Source organism: Oryctolagus cuniculus, chromosome 4 (assembly GCF_051225735.1).
Source record: "Oryctolagus cuniculus isolate XC-2025 breed Fujian yellow rabbit chromosome 4, ASM5122573v1, whole genome shotgun sequence".
Lineage (NCBI taxonomy): Eukaryota > Metazoa > Chordata > Mammalia > Lagomorpha > Leporidae > Oryctolagus > Oryctolagus cuniculus.
In genome coordinates this window covers 2,990,557-3,008,397 of record NC_142870.1, presented here as the reverse complement: position 1 = coordinate 3,008,397, position 17,841 = coordinate 2,990,557, and the positions used below count along the sequence as shown (strand labels likewise).

The following is a 17,841-nucleotide window of genomic DNA, read 5'->3' as shown; positions in this document are numbered from 1 at the left end:
GCTTGGGGAGGTCCCGCAGGCTGTACGGGTCACCCAGCAGGCAGCCTTTGTGGGGCCCCAGCAGCACCTGCCACCGGCTCCCCACACACACAGCAGCTGCTCGGGTTCCTGTGCCCTGCCTCCCCCGCTGGCCTCCCCACAGCCGCGCCCCAGCCGCGCCCTGGCCGGCCTCCCTGCCGCTGCCCCCCACCTGCAGGCTCTCCTGGGAAGCCGGCCTGTGCGGGAAAGCGCCGGCTCCTCCAGGCTGCCTCAGCGCCGCAGCCCGAGGGATTGCTCCGGCTTGTTCTCCATGTGCCCCCGGGATCTAAGTCCCTCTTAGTGGGTGGAGCTCGGCTGTCTCATCCCCCGGACAGCCTCGTGCTGACCTCTGCCAGCGCCCGCGCTCGTCCCGGGGTGGGCGGTATGTGACCGATTCTTGCTGGCGTTTCTGTCCCCGCTCCGTCCACCTGCACGGTCTCCCCCCGATCCCCTGCCGACTCCCAGCCTCGGGCCCAAAGAACGCTGGCTTGGGGCTATGTGCGGTGGACAGGCCCGGGGACTCCCACTGGCCGCTCTAGCCGGACTCGGCCATCACAGCTCACGTCCCAGGCTTCCACCAGCCCCCTGACTCCGCCTACTGCCCCTCACCAAAATTCTCAGCAGAAGCGTCTTCGGAACCCTCCAGTCTCTTTGGCCACACTGGCCGAGGAATGTAGTCCCCGTTCCTGGTCGGGATGAAGGGAGGGGCCTGGGGCACGCTGGACGACTCTGGGCTGCCACTTCTGACCCAGCTTCCTGCTAACGCACCTGGGACAGCAGCGGAGGACGGCCCAGTGCTTGGGCCCCTGCACCCACGTGGGAGACCCGGAGGAAGCTCCTGGCTCCTGGCTTCAGATGGGCACAGCTCCAGCTGTTGTGGCCAACTGGGGAGTGAACCATTGGATGGAAGACCTCTCTCTCTCTCTCTCTCTCTCCACCCCTGTCCCCTGCACCTGCCTTTCAAGTAAATAAAATAGATCTTTTTTTTTAAAAGTTCATGGAAATGCACATGGAACTCGTGCACGGATCTCAATTTTTCTGCACCACAATAGACTTGTCCTTTTTTTTTTTTTTTTTTTTTTTTTTTTTGACAGGCAGAGTGGACAGTGAGAGAGAGAGAGACAGAGAGAAAGGTCTTCCTTTGCCGTTGGTTCACCCTCCAATGGCCACCACGGCCAGCGCGCTGCAGCCGGCGCACTTCGCTGATCCGATGGCAGGAGCCAGGAGCCAGGTGCTTCTCCTGGTCTCTCATGGGGTGCAGGGCCCAAGCACTTGGGCCATCCTCCACTGCACTCCCTGGCCACAGCCCAGAGCTGGCCTGGAAGAGGGGCAACCGGGACAGAATCCGGCGCCCCGACCGGGACTAGAACCCGGGGTGCCGGCGCCCCAGGCGGAGGATTAGCCTAGTGAGCCGCGGCGCCGGCAGACTTATCCTTTAATTACACTTCCCAAAAACACTGTGAAGTGTGCTTGTGTGATCTGTCACTCATGCGGGGGCGGGACTTATTAGCTTGGCTTTGCAGGAGGCAACGGAAGGACCAGACCCTGCTGGGAGGGGCACTTGCCCCCTCCTTGGTCCACATCAACCCTGGACTTGGGGGCTCTTCTGAGGAGGAGAGAGCGGGGCTCCAGCAGGAAGTGTCTCCCTCCTTTGAAGAGGTGGACACTGAAGAAATTAATCACAGACGCACAAGAGGCACAGACTGAGTTTACCAAAACACATCCGAGCTGCGGCCCCTACCGCCAGCACCGGTACCTTTGGAAAGCGTGCCCAGGACTGGAAGTCATCCAGAATACATGGGACGCGGCCACGCTCTTAGGGGGCTACAGATCTGGGCCTGAGCCAACAACCCAGCCTGGGGCTATGCCGGACCCAGCTCAGCGGGTGTCTCCTGGGTCCTTGGGCAGCCTGCAGTGGCTCCCACGGTCACCCTGGGCTTCCGGGTGCAGGAGAAGCTGCGAACAGAGCATCAGCACCCCAACAGGACCGTGGCCTTTAGCTGGGCCCGGGCCAGGGGCCACTACCGAGCAAAGCGCTCCGGTGACGGGGAGGAGACCGTTACAGAACAAGGACGCGCTGGTGAGCAGAGACGTCCTGGGCAGGGGCCAGAGGTCCTTCTCCAGGCGGGCCTGCCAGCCCGGCCCTGGGGACACACCGGGACCCCTGCTCCAGCGTTCCCTGGCCTGCTCCCCAGACGGAAGCAGCTCCCTCTGTACCTGGACGACTTCCTCCTCTCTGCTCACCGCGGGGCGGCAGGGAGGGCAGCTGCAGACAGGGTGGGGCTGGGGTTACTGTGCACCTGCGTGACCTCGAGGTTCCCGAGGGGACCAGCCCCCGGCAGGCCGGCACGTGAGCTCACGGTGGGAGTGTACTGGGGGCAAGCCCAGCTCTTCACGCCGCTGAGCGAGGGCCCCCAGGGAGAGTGTCCGGCACACAGAGGCCAGCGGGGCCTCAGCGACCAGGTTAGCGTTCCAGCGAGGCAGGTGCAAGTGGCTGCAGCCGGGCCCAGCGCCCAGTGCCTCCAGGACTCGACCCAGCCAGGTCTGGAGGCTGCAGTGCCAGCTGGCCCTGGAAACGGGTGAACCCAGGGCGTGGCTGGGGCAGGGGCGCCCACGTCAGCGGGGGCAGCACCTGTCCTCCCTGGGCGGCCAAGGGGCTTTCCTAGGACTGCTCCTGCCAGCGAGCTCGGGGCCAAAAGCTCTGCACTGGTCCCCACCCGACCTGGGGTCACCCTCACGGACGGAGCCCAGCCCTCGCCCTGACAAGTGCAGGCTCATCGGGGAAGACGAGAGCCCGGCTGCCCGGTCCTCCCGTCGCGGCCAGGCCCCGGCTGAGGGCTGTGCACGCCGTGCCCCGGGCCCAGTCTCCACCCGGTCAGTGAAGAAGCCCGGCTGAGAGGGACTTGGTAAACAGCGCAGGGTCACTCCGAGAGGCAGGGCCACGGGGTCCCTCCCCCGGCACACAGCCCTGTGTCTTCTGGTCATACAGTGACACCTCAGTTTGCCGTAAGTGACGAGATGAGCCCAGGAGGAAAAAGGGGGGCGTTGCTCCCGGAAGAACCACAGAGAGTGGACAGAGTCTGCTGTCTGCAGGGTGCAGGGTGCAGGGCAGAGGTCCTGAGAGAGGAGGCCAGGAGGCCACCAGGGAGGGTCCAGGAGGCCAGGGTGAGCGATGCTCACGGGTCACGGGAACTCTTAATATGCCGCCTTTGGAAGTAAAGGGAAAAGCAGGAATGCTATTTGGGAAGTCACTCAGGGTCCAGGTGTGTCTCCCTGGGAGGTCACACAGGGTCCAGGTGTGTCTCCCTGGGGGGTCACGCAGGGTCCAGGTGTGTCTCCCTGGGAGGTCACACAGGGTCCAGGTGTGTCTCCCTGGTGCGTCACTCAGGGTACAGGTGTCTCCCTGGGAGGTCACAAAGAGCACAGGTGTATCTCCCTGGGAGGTCACACAGGGTCCAGATGTGTCTCCCTGGGGAGTCACACAGAGTGCAGGTGTGTCACCCTGGGAGGTCACACAGGGTCCAGGTGTGTCACCCTGGGAGGTCACAAAGAGCACAGGTGTATTTCCCTGGTGCGTCACTCAGGGTACAGGTGTGTCACCCTGGGAGGTCATACAGGGTCCAGGTGTGTCACCTGGAGCTCACGCAGGGCACGGGAAAGCCACTGGAATGGACTGAGAGAAAGGAGGACCCTGGACCAGTCAGCTCCGGGAAGGCAGGACGTAGGTGCGGCCGCCGGGCCCGCCCTCGGCACCGGTAAGTCCTCTCAGTCCACGGAACGGCCCGGCCTCTCCGCCTCGCGTGGCCTGGACAGCTGCTGCTGTGTCAGCTTAGCCGTCCGTCACTCCCGGGTCCAGGGCAAGAACAGCCTCATGGAGCAACCAATTTTTTTTTAATTAAAAAATAAAGCAAAGCAAAGCAAAACAAAACAAAACAAAACAAAACACCCGGAGCCCGCTGCTGTGGACACAGCCGTTTGCTCCTCCTGCCCGAGCCAGCTCCTCTCTGGGGGCGACTCCAGCGCTGCAGCCTGGCGTGCAGAGGGTGGGGCAGGCCTCGCGCTGCCCGGGGGCGGGGGCGGCCACGCCGCGAACGCCGCATGGTTTCCGGTTTGTCCCCAAATGCATCTAAGCCCTTCCTGGAATAGGCATTCAGCCAGCGGTTAAGACGCTTGTGTCCCAGGTGCCACACCCCGCGCCCCGCGCCCCGCGTCTGCTTCGGGGCCTGAGCTCCATAACCCCAGCCCCGCCCCAGGAAGCCAAGTCCTTGGGTTCCTGCCACCCACTCGGGGGACCCGGATGGAGTGCCTGGTTTCTGGCTCTGGCCTGGCCTGGAGCAGACCAGCGGATGGGAGCTGCTCTCTGTCTCTGTCTCTGTCTCTCTCTCTCTCAGACTGTGCGGCTCCCCGGCCTCCGTGCTCCTGGCCTAGTTCCGGGTTTTGGTGCCCTTCCAGCAAAGCCCTGCGATTCCATTAGCGGCCCCGATCTCGGAGATCTGGGTCACTTCTTTCCTTTTAATTTTCTGCTATAAATGACAGCCCATTAGTAAGCAGACAAGGAAGTCAGAAAAGCTACAGGAAAAGTCAACAGTGGTCTGGTTCCTCAGACACATAAAGCCGTCCTGGGAAGAAAGCACAAGGTCAAAGACACCGACCCCGAGAAAGCTTGTGAGATATGCAACAGTCAGGGGTACGTCCTCTTTCTTTTTTTTTTAAGTTTACTTATTTATTTTGAAAGTCAGAGTTACAGAGAGAGACAGAGAGGCAGAGAGAGGGAGGGAGAGAGAGAGCGACGAGCTTCCGTCTGCTGTTCACTCCGAACTGGGCCGGGACAAAGCCAGCAGCCAGGAGCTTCTTCAGGGTCTCCCACGCAGGTGCAGGGGCCCAAGCACTTGGGCATCTTCCACTGCTTTCCCAGGCCACAGCAGAGAGCTGGATCAGAAGTGGAGCAGCCGGGACTCGAACCAGCGTCCATATGGGATGCCGGCGCCCCGGGCTGCTATGTGGCAATGCCAGCCCCTCCTGTCCTCTTCAAAAAGGAGCTAGTAAAAGTCAGTAATAAGATATTTTACACTAGCATTGAGGCGAAAGAGACGCATCTCTGGGGAAACACTAACGGCCCACCAACAGAGGTGCCCGACTCTCGTATAAACACAGAGCTGGAAATCAACAACTCACTTCCCTCGCGAGATGGGAAAAAACAGGACCCAGCCTCTCTCATGCTGGCAAAGTGCAGCCCAGGGACTTCTCGTGGTACGCTGTGGGGGTTGAATCGCCTGCAGGCCCCTCGGCGAGCTCACAAACCCACACGCACCTTCCACGGTGCACGCAGAGTAAACCACCCACGTCCACCCCCAGGCTTCCTCCCAGGAGCCAGAGCCGAGGGACAGCAGCGGCACGGCCTTCCGGTGCTGCCGCCGGGGAGACGCACGCTTCCCCTCCAGGAGCTGGCTTGCGACGCAGGCGCACGCGGCTGCAGGAGAGGCCAGAGCAGGGCCGGCTCCACCTTCTGACCTGCTTGGGACTTTGGCTCTTCCGGCACGTTGTTGGAAAGGTTTACAACCGGCAGTAACTTCGTAATCACGCAATCGGTAACCGGAACCAGGCTGAGCGAGTGTGCACCGATCACAGCGCCCGGAGCCCCCGGGAGTCCCCTCCCTGTCACCAGAGCGAGGGCACAGCCCGACATCGGCCAGGCACAGTCACCAAGTTCCCAGAAGGCTGACTCCGTCCCAGGCTCCCCAGCCCATGGGCAAGGCCAGTCAACTTCTTGCATTTGTACCTGGATTCCGCACCTCCAGCGGCCAGGCCAGGGAGGTTCGGGACGCCCCCAGGGGACCCGCGGGCCATGTAGTGGACACAGAGGGGCGGCGGCTCCAGGATGACGGCGAGAGGCTGGAGCCAGAGCAAGGCCACAGCCCGGCAGAAGAGGACTGGGAGGAGGCATCGGCCCAGAAGGAAGACCCCCCCAGCCCCCGCTGTGCACCTGTGGATCACGTGACAAGGCTCGGGGCACCTGGTGGTGGCTCACACGTGCTGATGCCACGTTTCTGAGTGTCTGGGGGCGGGAGGGGGGTCAGAGCAAGGCACCGCCCAGCCTCTTGCCGACCCCCAGGCAGGGCTGGGTTTGGCACCATCAGCTCCTCTGCACCGCCGGCCCTCAGGAGCCAGCACCGGCCTCGCTGGTGCCAGCTCACAGCCGGCAGGCCGTGGCTTGTCTCCGCTTCCGTCATCAGCTGAGCCCACTCCTCCTGCTGGTTCTACTTCCCTGGCTCATCCCCGCCGTGGCCCACGCCACCCCAGGATGGTAGAGAGGGCTGCAGCCGCCCCCCAGCTCCGGCCCCTTCAGTGGGACCCCTGGCAGCCGGACCTCGGGCCGCCCCCATGCAGGCTCCAGTGCAGCCCCCACACAGAGCTCCCACTGGTCCTGTGCAGCCCCCCCACAGAGCTCCCGCTGTCTCCCCAGCCCTCCCTGACCCTGCGGCCCCTCCAGCCCCTCTGGCCACTCCCTCCCTCCACCCCAGCCACGCCAGGGCCCACACCAGGCTGTGTCTTCCCTCAGCTACACCCAGGGACCCTCTCCTCAGCCCCACCAGGTCCTTCCCCAGGGAACCTGGGCCGGTGCAGTCCCCACCCCGCATCCCACACTGCACCTGGGCCGTGTCTCCCTTTCGCCCCATCCGGTTGCTCCGCTGCACCAAGACGCCAGCTCCTCTGGCCCGGGATCTGTGTGCTTTGCTCCCTCTGCACCACAGGGCTGGGAACAGCCCCCAGCCAGGAGTCAGGGAGGCTGGGGTCCCTGGTCGGGGTAACCCAGCTGCCTCACTGACTGTCCCACCTGTCTCCCAAGCTGGGCAGGACACACACTCGGCTGTGGGTGATGCCCAGCCTGGGCTCTGGCCTCTCCCAGGGGCTTCTGAGAGGCCAGAGGACAGCAAGGGAGCCGAAGCCGCGAGGCACCTGCTGGCGGGGAGAGCTCCATGCTGGCTGCGGTTTTCTGGGGACACAGGATCAGAGCTGCCCACCCCCAGCCCCCAGGCCTCGGGGCTGCCCCCTTGGCACGCACACCTGCTCATACAGCAACCTCAGGGGCCCAGCGGGGGGGGGGGCGTCTTCATCCTATGAACCCCAGGTGACCGCCATGAGCGCTCCCTGCACACTCCGGCCCTGCCCCGCACAGCAGGAGTCGCTGAAGCCCACCAGGTGGAGGCAGGGGAGTGACCACTGGGGGCAGCCCTGTAGGGTCCGCAGGGGGATGCCCTGGGGAAGAGCCACAGTCCCTTCGCAGACCGCGCGGGGGAGGGGGCTCTGACCCCTACGGCAGCCCCTCCTGGAGCCGTGCCCCAGGTTTCCCGCACTCCCCAGGGCGAGGGTCCCCAGCCGGCCCCAGAGATAAGGCTGCGTCCGGTTTCCTGGACGCGGACCCACGCGAAGGCGCTCATGCGTTTCCTAGACACAGCGCGGGAGGGGCAGGCAGCCCGCCGGGAGGCCGGGGCTTTGCAGAGCGCCCCCGCCCCGCAGCCTCTCACGCTCAACTTGGCGATTGCGGGCCGCGCACGGACCACCGACCACCGACCCACTGCGGGGGAACGTAGCCAGCGCCCGAGGACCGCGGGCTACACGGACGTCCGTCCCGCCCCGAGGGCGCTTAGAGACGGGCTGCGGGGGCGGGGGTCCGCGGGAAGCGGGGGACGACCTACACCGGGGAGGGAGGGGGAGAGAGGGGAGGAGGGAAGAAGGGGGGGGAGAGGCGGGAGGAGGGGAGAGGCCGGAGGAGAGGAGAGGCGGGAGGGGGAGGGGAGCGGCGGGGGCGCGCGGGCGGAGCCGAGCCTCGGCGCCGCTCCCGGGAGGCGCAGGGCGGGCTCTGGTTGGCTGCGGGCCCCGGCCCCGCACCGCCCCGCGCCGCCCCGCCCCCACCGCGCCCCGCCCCCGCCCTGCCCGCGGCGCGGCGAGAAAGTACAGCGAGAAAGTGGAGCGCGGCGCTCGGCCAGCATGGGCTCCGGCTCCTCCAGCTACCGGCCCAAGGCCATCTACCTGGACATCGATGGACGCATCCAAAAGGTAGCCCCCTCCCCGCGCGGGCCGCCCCGGGGTCCGCCCGCTGTGCCCGCTGCGGCCTCCGCGCCCGACGGCCGGGGGCGGGCTCTGCGGGGCCCCGTGCGGGCAGGTGTTCCCGCACCGCCCTGCGAGGGCCCGCGCCTTGTCCCGTCACAGGCCGGTAGGAGCGGCCTGAGATTTCCACAGGAAGGACCCCTCCCCCAAGCCGACCTCCGGACCCAGTTAGCGCCGCGGGACAGCCCCTGACCCGGTCCGCGGGCGGGGTCCGAGCGCGCGGGGGCCTGGCAGATGCGGGATGAGCGGCGGGAGCGCGGGGGCTGCGTGTAGCTCCCGTCCCCGCGGGTGTCCCAGAGGTCTGCGTGACGCGGGGCCCGCCGGCCCCCCGGTGGAGACGGCGCCGTCCAGATGTCCAGTGTCTGGGTCAGGCCCTCTTTGTTCGCGGCTCTCCCCGTTCTAAGCTCCAGGGGTCCCTGGACCCCCCTGGCCAGCGGAGAGGAACTGTGAGAGAGCCGGCCTGGAGTGTGTGCGTGGTGGTGGTGGTGGGGGGCTTCTCTGCTCAGCTCCCCGAGGGTCCCGGACCCCTGGGCCTTCTCTGCTGGGCAGGTGCGCGGGCTGGGGCACTCCCTGATGGGCCCTAGGCCAGCTGTGGCAACAAATGGCTCTCACCCCTGGCCGGTCCCCTTCTTGAGCCTCAGAAAGGCGAAGGCAGCCCCTCCCCCACAGTAGACCAGGCAACTTCAGGGGCCGGTGATGTTGCTCGCTGGGGCAGGCAGAGGGAAGGGCCAGGCCCCCGGCTTCCAGGACTAGCCTGCTTTCTCCCAGGGAAGGACAGCACAGCCGCGACTCCCTGCCCCAGCGTGCAGGCACGCACACATGCACACACACGCGTGCATGCGTGTGCAACGCTAACATGCATGTGCGCTCGCTTTCTCTACCCCGCCAGCGAGAATTTGTGGGAGAATCTGCCACTCGGCCTTTTAGAGCGGCAAGATAAGAGGCCGTGGCCAGAGGGGCCGCAGCGGGGGGCTCCTCGGAACTTCCAGGCCTGCTTGGCGGCGGTTGGAAGTGGAGCAGGTGCACGGCGAGGAGCTGAGGCCTGCAGCCGGCGGCTGGGTGGTCGTTGAGGGCTTCGCAGCTTTGCACAGTTGACATGGGGAGCTCAGCCTGCGGGCCCGGGAGACGGGGACAGGCTGCGCCCTGGGAGGGGCAGGTTTGGTGCTGAGTGCAGGCTCCCCCACCTCTGTTCTGCCGTCCAGTGGCCTGGCCTCCCTGTCTCAGAGGGGATGGTAACGTCGGCCCCCGTGATGGGGAGCAGGTGAGCGGCGGGTCTGCAGGAGGCAGGGGCCGGGGTCTCCCCTCTCCAGGTGGTGCTGCGATTCCGTCCCCGGCTGCGATTCTGTCCCGTCGTGCCGCGGCTGTCACCCTGAGCTCCCGGGAGCAGCCCTGGGGAGTGAAGAGCGGGACCCTGGGACCCTGACCGGCTGCACACCCAGCAGCACCCTGGCTGGCGCGCCTGGCCGGGCACTTCCTCCCCCTGCAGTCCCAGACGCTGGGTGAACTCAGAGGCTCCCGGCAAACGGCCGTCCTCTGCGTCTTCTCTCCCGGCTAAAACCCGCGTTTCTCCCAAGGAGAGGTCGGGGCGGGGTGGGGGGCAGGCAAGCCTGTGGCTCCTGCTTTGTCCTGGAACCGAACCGACTTGTGCCAGACTTCAGAGACAGGAGGAAGGAGCTGAGGGAAGTGGCCTGAATGGGGAGAGTGCCTGCTGATTCCCTGTGCCCGTGACCCCGGAGGCGTCACTCCCAGGGCGCGGAGCAGCAGGTGCCGCATCCCCAGCCCAGAGTCCACAGTGGGGACCAGCGCCGGGAGTGGGGGCTGGGTCTGTGCCGAGGACACGGTGGGGGGGGGGGGCGTCTGAGCCGGCAGTGCGGGCAGGACCCCGAAGTAGCCACAGGCTCCCGTCCTGCAGTCATCAGACAGGGCTTCTGCTTCACGCTCCGGTCTCTGCTCACTCAGCTATGTGCCTGCTGCTGTAGGGACTACATGGGACGAGGCTCCGCCAACCAGCCGCCATGTGGTCACCGAGTGTGTCCGGGGCCACCAAGAACACCCCCCCGGCCGAGCACCCATGCTAAGCATGGTCTTGGGGGGACACTGCAGGGCCTGGGCAGGTGAGCAGAGCCCATGGCACCCCCATGTGTGGGGCCGGGGCAGCTCAGCAGCTCCCCTCCTCTGAGAAGGGTTGCTTTGTGGGGGAGGACCTGTGTGCAGGCCTGGGGGCGGCATTGGCGTGGCCTGGGCCAGGAGCTGCCCAGTGGGCCGAGGGTGGCCTCACCGGCCAGCAGTGTCTCCCTCCTGACCCCCATGGGGCCGTGCCCTCCAGGGCTTCCTGGAAAGGTTCTGTGTTCTTTGTTCAGCTTCCCTGGCCTGGGGGCGGGGAGGGGACCGAGGAGCCATGGCCTCAGCCCCTGGCTTTCTCCCGCATGGACAGACAGCGCTCAGCGGAGGCGGCTTGCGGGGCTCCTGAGGCAGGAGAGTGGCTGTCAGGGGCTTGGGTTTGGTGAGGAGCCACATCTGGGCCAGAGCCTCTGCTGTCGCGGCACCGCGTCTGGGAGCCCATCTGGGACGGTGCACCCCCCTCGGCCACTCCGGGCTGCCGAGCTTCGCAGCTGGGACCCAGGTCCAGGATGCGAGCTGGTGCTGTGTTCCTGGCCTGACCGGGAGCAAGTGAGAAAAGCCAGAGCGAGGAGCAGTGTCGGCGCCCGTCCGTGTCCGCAGGGGCGCGTCCCCGGCTCAGTGTCGGGCCTGTCCGTGTCCGCAGGGGCGCGTCCCCGGCTCAGTGTCAGAGCCCGTCCGTGTCCGCAGGGGCACGTTCCCTCCATGGCTGCAACCCGCCCACGGTGGCTCCACCCAGCGGGAGCCCAGGGCTCGGTGCCCACTCCCCTGCCCAGTCTGGTCCTGTTGCTCCCTGGGATCCAGGTCGTCCTAGGGTCCCCGCCCCCTGCCCTCTCCTCCCCTCTGGCCCAGGCCCTCCCACTGCACCCGGCTGTGTGGTTCCCCGTGCCCAGCGGCTGTGGTCTCTGGCTCCAGGCCCTGGGGACCTTGTTCCCCACTTCCTGTTGCTCCTGTGTCCCCCCCGCCCAGCTGTCCTGCTCCTCTCTGCTGTCCCATGCCCACGCCGTGGCCTTGTCCTCGTGGCCAGCACGGGGCCTGAGTCCCACCCGGGTTCACGGGCCCTTCCCCCATCCTGTCCCTCTCCCGACAAAGGGCTTCACCTAGGAACGTGTGCACCTGCCGCCTGCCGGTCTCCACTCACCTGTGCAGGTGCGCCTCTGTCCACTCTCGTCACTGCCGAGTGGACGGCGGCTCTCTTGGCCGCCCTCCGCAGGTCCGGCCGGCCCGTTGTCTTGCTGTGACGTGTTTCTGACTGACGGTCTTTGTGTAGCTGTGGAAATGGTGACACACACTCATGGAAGCCAGGGAGCAGGAGGGGAGGGCCCTGCACTCGCGCACGGGGTCCTGGTGGAGCAGGGGCACCGATGGCCGGCTGGGGATGGCGCCGCCACCTGTGCCCGGGTCAGAGCTGAGCTGGGAACATTCCAGAGAGTGTCTCCACCAAGCTGCCAGCCATGAGGCCTGTCTGCCCGCGGGGCACGGCAGGGGCTGGCCGAGGAAGGACTCCACTCTGGTCCGAGCGCGGCCGAGAAGTCGGGGAGCAGCCGGCCTCCCCCTCCTCCCATCCTGGGGCCTGGGGGCCTCTTAGGGGAGACGTTTCCAGCATCCCCAGGCCAGGGAGGGGATGACCCAGAGCAGAGATGTCACAGGCTGGGCACAGGGTCAGCTCTGTGCGTGAGGTCCACGCGGCGCCCAGGGGTTCCTGGTGCCGGGAGCCTCTGTGTCCTCAGAAAAGCGGCTGGGTGGTGGCGCCCCGGCGGTGAGCGTGCAGCTCATGTGTGTCTAGGGCAGTGGGCACGTGGGGAGGCTCGGCGAGGCCTCCCGGCTCCGGACACGTCTGCACCCCTGGGCCCGTCCGTCGGAGGCCCTGGCTGCGGCTGTGGCAGGTGTCATCCTGCCGCTTGGCTCTGTTCGGCAGCCCTGTGCCAGAACAGCCAGAGGCAAGGCTGGGGGTCCGAAGCCCCGGGGTGCTGCTGCCTGGGGCCTGGCAGAGGCGGCCCCTGTTGGAAACAGGGAGGCGGGGGGTCTCAGCAGGCCACCTCGTGGCCTCAGAAACGCAGGCAGCTGTGGTGGCAGGAGGAGGGCAAGGGTGCGGAGTCCCGGTGCGCAGCACAGAGACCGACAGGCACAGGAGAGGCAGCGATGCAGTGGGAGGCCGAGGCCGGTGCCAGCAGCAGGGCCGCCTCGGGCAGCAGCCGGACAGCCCGGCAGCGGGGGCTCGGCCTGCGCCCTGTTGCAGCTCCGATGCCCGGGGCTGCCAGGTGTGCCCACCGCCTCTCCCAGCGTGAGCGGCGCTCCCTGACGCCCCCCACCAGGTGGCCGGTGAGCTGCTCTCGGGAGCCTTAGCGAGGTCCTTGGCCAAGAGGACTGGGAAAGTCCCCAGAGCATCTCAGCCCGGCCTGGGCGCGGAGCTGCCGCCCCGCAAGGCTCCCGGCTCGCCAGGGGCCCCGGGCTCCCGGGCTGTTGGCACCTCTGCTTCCCAGGGAGCCCCAGGGAATGGCTGCAGGTGCCGTGGGAGTGTGGAGGGCGCGGGCGAGTGGCCGTGGTGCCGTCCCCATGTGGCCACCCCGGGTCCTTGTGTACCCCCAGCGTGCTGAGTGTGCTCTTTGCCTCCCACCTACCCGTCCCACCCCACCCCTGCCGCAGCCCCCGCCTTGTTCCCAGACCCCAGAGCTGGAGCAGACCCGAGTCTAGAAACAGCCAGAGGGGCAGGCTCGTCCATTGTCTGGCTTTAGATGCTCCGCCCCCCTTCTTTTTTTTCATTTAAAAGCCTGTGGTAAAATCCACACGACTCAAAATGGACCACGGGGCCATGTCCACGTGCTCAGCTCGGGGACACTGGGCTCCTTCACGCCGCCCCAGGACTTCTTAGCTGCTGGGTGGAAGTTCAGCTTGGCCCCCGGACTGCCCTCTGCCCGCCCCCGCCCCGGCAGCCCCCACTGGCCCGTGCGTCCTCTGGGGACCTCCTGGAAGTGGGTGCACATGGGGTCCATCCTCCAGGCTAGGCCTCAAAGCAGGAGCCGGGGTTGCGTCCGGCCGCGGCTGAGCGGGGCTCCGTGCTGTGAACGCACTGGGTCTTGCTCACCGGCGCGGAGCGGGCAACTCCCTGGCCCTCCCAGGGTTGTGAACGCTCAGCTGTTTCCCTGCTGGCTTCCCCGTCGGCAGTGGGTTCCTCGCGGCGCCCTCTCCCCTCTCCCTGGTCGCAGCCGCACTGGCCAGTGACAGTGCCGCGTCCGTGACCCTGACCCCGGGCACTGGAGCTGTGACGTCGTGGTTGGGAGCACAGACCCCCGGTCAGTCTGGCTGCCCTTGAACCAGCAGCTGTGTGGCCCTCGCTGGGTGAGTTCCCCTCCCTGTGTCTTAGCTGGGGAGGAGGGAGCATCCACCGCACAGAGTTTGGGAGACGGGATGCGTTCATTTATTTAAAAGCGATTTATTTATTTGAAAGGCAGAGTTAGGGAGAGAAAGGTCTTCCATCCGCTGGTTCACTCCCCAAATGCCCAGAGCTGTGCTGATCTGAAGCCAGGAGCCAGGAGCTTCCTCCGGTCTCCCACGTGGGTGCAGGGGCCCAAGCACTTGGGCATCTTCTACTGCTTTCCCGGGCGCACGAGCAGGGAGCTGGACAGGAAGTGGAGTGGCCAGGACTTGAACCGGTGCCCATATGGTCCTCAACCCCCCAACACAGGCCCCTGACTGCGTGCCTGTTAGCCAGGCCGGCCCGCAGCAGGTACAGAGCAAACATCGTTATCGTCTGTGGGCTCGCGCAGCCAAATCCTGTGCCTGGCTGGGAGACGCGGCCCTGTGCCCTGGGCTGAGTGGCCCAGCAGTGTCCTGCCGTCCCTCCCAGGGTGGGCCCACACGAGCCACCTGTGACACCAAACACACACACCACACGTGATACACCACACATCACACACACCACACATAACACACACCACACGTGGTACACCACACCACACATCGCACACACCACACATGATGCACCACACCACACATCACACACACCACACATGATGCACCACACCACACATCGCACACACCACACATGATATACCACACCACACATCACACACACCACACGTGATACACCACACATCACACACACCACACGTGATACACCACACATCGCACACACCACACGTGATACACCACACCACACATCGCACACACCACACGTGATACACCACACCACACATCACACACATCCAGCATACCCCTCGCACACTACACAGTGTACCATACCACACATGGCACATATCATACACAGATACCACACACAGCACATGTGACAGCACATGTCACACACCACACACATCATACGCATGTGACACCACATGCATCACGCAATCCACATAGCCCACACACACCATTTGCAGTATGCTGTACCACACATCATACACATACTACATACATCGCTCATACATCACATGTGATACCACACTCATCACACACATGACACCCTACACATACACCACAGGGATCACACATACATCACATGTGATGACCATGTCTAACACATGTGACACACATGTGACACACCACACCCCAAACCCCACACGCAGCATGTGACAAACCACACCACACGTCATACACCCCACACATGCCATACACATCACGTATGACATACCACACGTGTCACACACATAGCATATACATCACACACAGCACACCTGCAAACGCCACACAGAGGCAAGGGTGGCTGGTGCTGGCAGGGACAGGAGGAGGTGCTGCCGTGACAGGCCGGGCTCTCCCCCGCTGCCCCTTACACGTTGTCACATGTTGGGGTCCCTGGTGACGGAGCCCACAGCCCACCCAGACTGTGACGCTGTTTCTCCCCAGGGGTCTCCCGCCCAGCCCCTCCCCTCCCAGGGCCTCCCCAGGGGTCTCCTGGGAGCAGGTGCAGGAGCAGCCGCCACGCTCTGGTCCCCTCCCAGCCTGGGGTCTCCAACGCAGCCCCAGCCGTGTCCTGAGCCGCGGCTGTGTCCTCAGACGGGTGGGCCAGGGAGCCCAAGACCACCCCGGGGACCCCGGACACATCTCCACCTCCTCCCGCTCCGGGCGCCAGACTCAGCTTCTGGCTCCAGCCAGAAATAGCAGGTTGAGGGGGAGGCCTCTGCTCGGGGCCAGGCTGTGTGACACAGGTGCCTCGTGTCATAGGGATGCCGGCAGCACAGTGCCCGTGTCACGCGTGACACACGTCCCAGACATGGCACCACCAAGCAGATACCCCGATCTGTAGCGGCCTCTTCCGCCTGCCTCCGGTGGCCGCTCCTGCCTGGGCGAGGACGAGGAGGGACGGGAGGGTGACTGGAGGCACCGCCGTGGGCACGGCCCCACCTGCGCCGATGCCAGGGCCCGTCGCCAGCACCCGGACCTCCCTGGGCCAGCAGAGCCAGGCTCTGTTTCCCTAATGAGATTTCAGAGCAGTACAAGGCAGAGGGAGACGCCAGGGACACAGACGCCCCCTCGGGCTCTGCCGCTCCAGGCCCCTCCCTCCCCACCCCCTGCCACCACCGCGTCCTGCCCCTGACCGCTGCTGCCCATTGACTGTGTCTCCCAGATCCGGCCGCCTCCAGCCCCCGTCCCTCCCTGCGCGCCTGGTTTCCCGGGAGAGACGTCACAGCCGGACACAAGGTCGTCCTGGGGGCGGGTGGGCCTCGGCCGCAGGGCAAGTGGGGACCAGGCAGCGGCATGGGGCACGTCCCTGAGCCGGGGCGGACGGGGGCAGGGCAGCTCTGCCCACACCTGAGCCTTGAACGCATCCCCTAGATTGTGACCCTTGGAGGGCTGGTCTGGCACTTAGGAGACAGCCCTGGGCTGCCCGTCCTCTCCCACGCTGCCCAGAGGCCAGAGTGACCAGCCTGCTCCCCGCTGACCGTGGGGGTCCCTACGGGGCCTCTGGCCCTGCCTCGCCCATGCTGCCCGGCACCTCTGCACCGGCTGCAGTCTCGCCCTCACCGTGAATGACCTGTCCAGCCTGTGGCGTCACTCCATGCTCCGCCCTCCCAGGAGGCCTAGGAGTGCAAAGCCACTGGGACTCCCTGCTCTGAGCTGGGGGGGGGGAGAGTTGGGACTGCAGCCCATGGTCCCCCAGCACCTCTCCCTCCCCCGTCCTGGGGTCCCAGGCGGGGGTCGTCGCTCCCCACACAGCAGAGACAGTGATGGGAGCAGCGGCTGTGCCCTGGCTCGGTGGCACCACATGGAGCCCGTCCAGCACCCATCTTGTCCCCCTGCTTTCTCGACTTTTTTTCGGTCCCTGGGATCCGTTGTTCGTAACAGTGGAGACTGACCTCAGACACCAGAACAGGAAAAAGCAAAGAGAGGAACCGGGAGCAGACAGCCGCGGCGGTGACGGAGCGGGCCGGTGGTTCCGAGGGCCCAGGGGCCGGCGGGGTAATGAGCCCTGGGCGGGGGGGGGAGTGCCGGACAGCCCTGGCGGCTGAGACCCCTGCCCAGCCATGCAGAGCGGTCATCCCCCAGCCCACTCCAGCCCAGGCCACAGCAGCAGTTCCGGGGCCAGGGATGGCCCTGCCTTCTCGAAGGGTCCTCTCTCTACTCCGCCCCCGCCGGCCCCTCCTCATGCTTGCCTGGCTTCAGACCCCTCCCCCACGCCACCCTCGGAGCACAGCGTACCTGTTCTGTGGCCCCTGTCCCCCACGGTCACCAACCGCTCTTACAGCAGAAGCGGCCCCCTCCCATTCTGGAGGATCAAAACCCAAGTCAGGGGCCTGGGCCGGGGCGCGGGGCTGCTGGCCACTGCTGGCTTGTGGCCACCTCACTGCCATCTTGGAGGCGAGCATGCTCAGATCCCCCCCACCCTGTTCCCTCTTTGTACGTCAGATCTCTCTCTGCCTCTTTTTTTTTTTTAATGCTTATTTATTTAGTTGGCAGAGTGACACACACGCACAGAGAAAGGAGAGAAAGCTCTAACCACTGCTGGTTCGCTCCCCGGATGGCTGCAGACAGCCAGGTCTGGACCAGGCTGAAGCCAGGAGCCAGGAGCTCCATCCGGGTCTCTCATGTGGGCGCAGGGGCCCAGGCACTTGGTCCATCCTCGGCTGCCCTCCCAGGGGCATCGGCAGGGAGCAGCCAGGACCGGAACCAGTTGCCAGCATTGTAAGTGGCGTTTTAACCCACTGCGCCACAACGCCGCCTCCTCTCCTCCCTCTTAAACAGGACACTTGGGGTTACGCTCAGGGCCCACCCAGATCCTTAATTCAACCCCACACGCAGGGAATTTGCTGTCTCTGGGGGTGGGAGCCTCCGGCGCCCCCTCCCTGCTTGGCCGGCGGGTCGCACACTCCCGGCTCACAGGTCCCAGATGCAGCAGGTGCAGGGGTGGGGCCCAGACTTCCCCTCCAGGCCGCTGCACCTGCTGCTCGGAGGTCACCCTGCCCTGTGCCTGTTGCTGTCACCGCTGCCCCGCCCCCACCTGCCTGCTGCACAGAGCGGGGGGGGGGGGGGGTCTCGCGCCTGCGAGTACTGCCGCACGTTTTGGTTGCACTTGCTGGCGCCGCGATCTCGGGTCCTTTCCCTGCAAATACTTGTTGATGTCCCCGTGTGCTCGGCCCGAGAGGAGGACCCCAGGGAGGAGCT

The 17,841-nt window shown here is 65.8% G+C and overlaps 1 protein-coding gene across 4 annotated transcripts in view; it reads left to right on the top strand.

Moving 5' to 3' along the window:
* The first annotated feature begins 7,850 nt into the window (after positions 1-7,850).
* PDE9A (phosphodiesterase 9A) overlaps positions 7,851-17,841 on the top strand; it is an 87,634-nt gene continuing 77,643 nt past the window's right edge. The window contains exon 1 of one of the 4 annotated variants that reach the window (XM_070071792.2): positions 7,851-8,076. In XM_070071792.2, coding sequence (XP_069927893.2) covers positions 8,008-8,076 — 69 coding nt within the window. In that variant the 5' untranslated portion in view covers positions 7,851-8,007. The remainder of the gene's footprint in view (positions 8,077-17,841) is intronic. The other 3 variants (XM_070071790.2, XM_070071793.2, XM_070071791.2) reach the window with 3 other exon arrangements.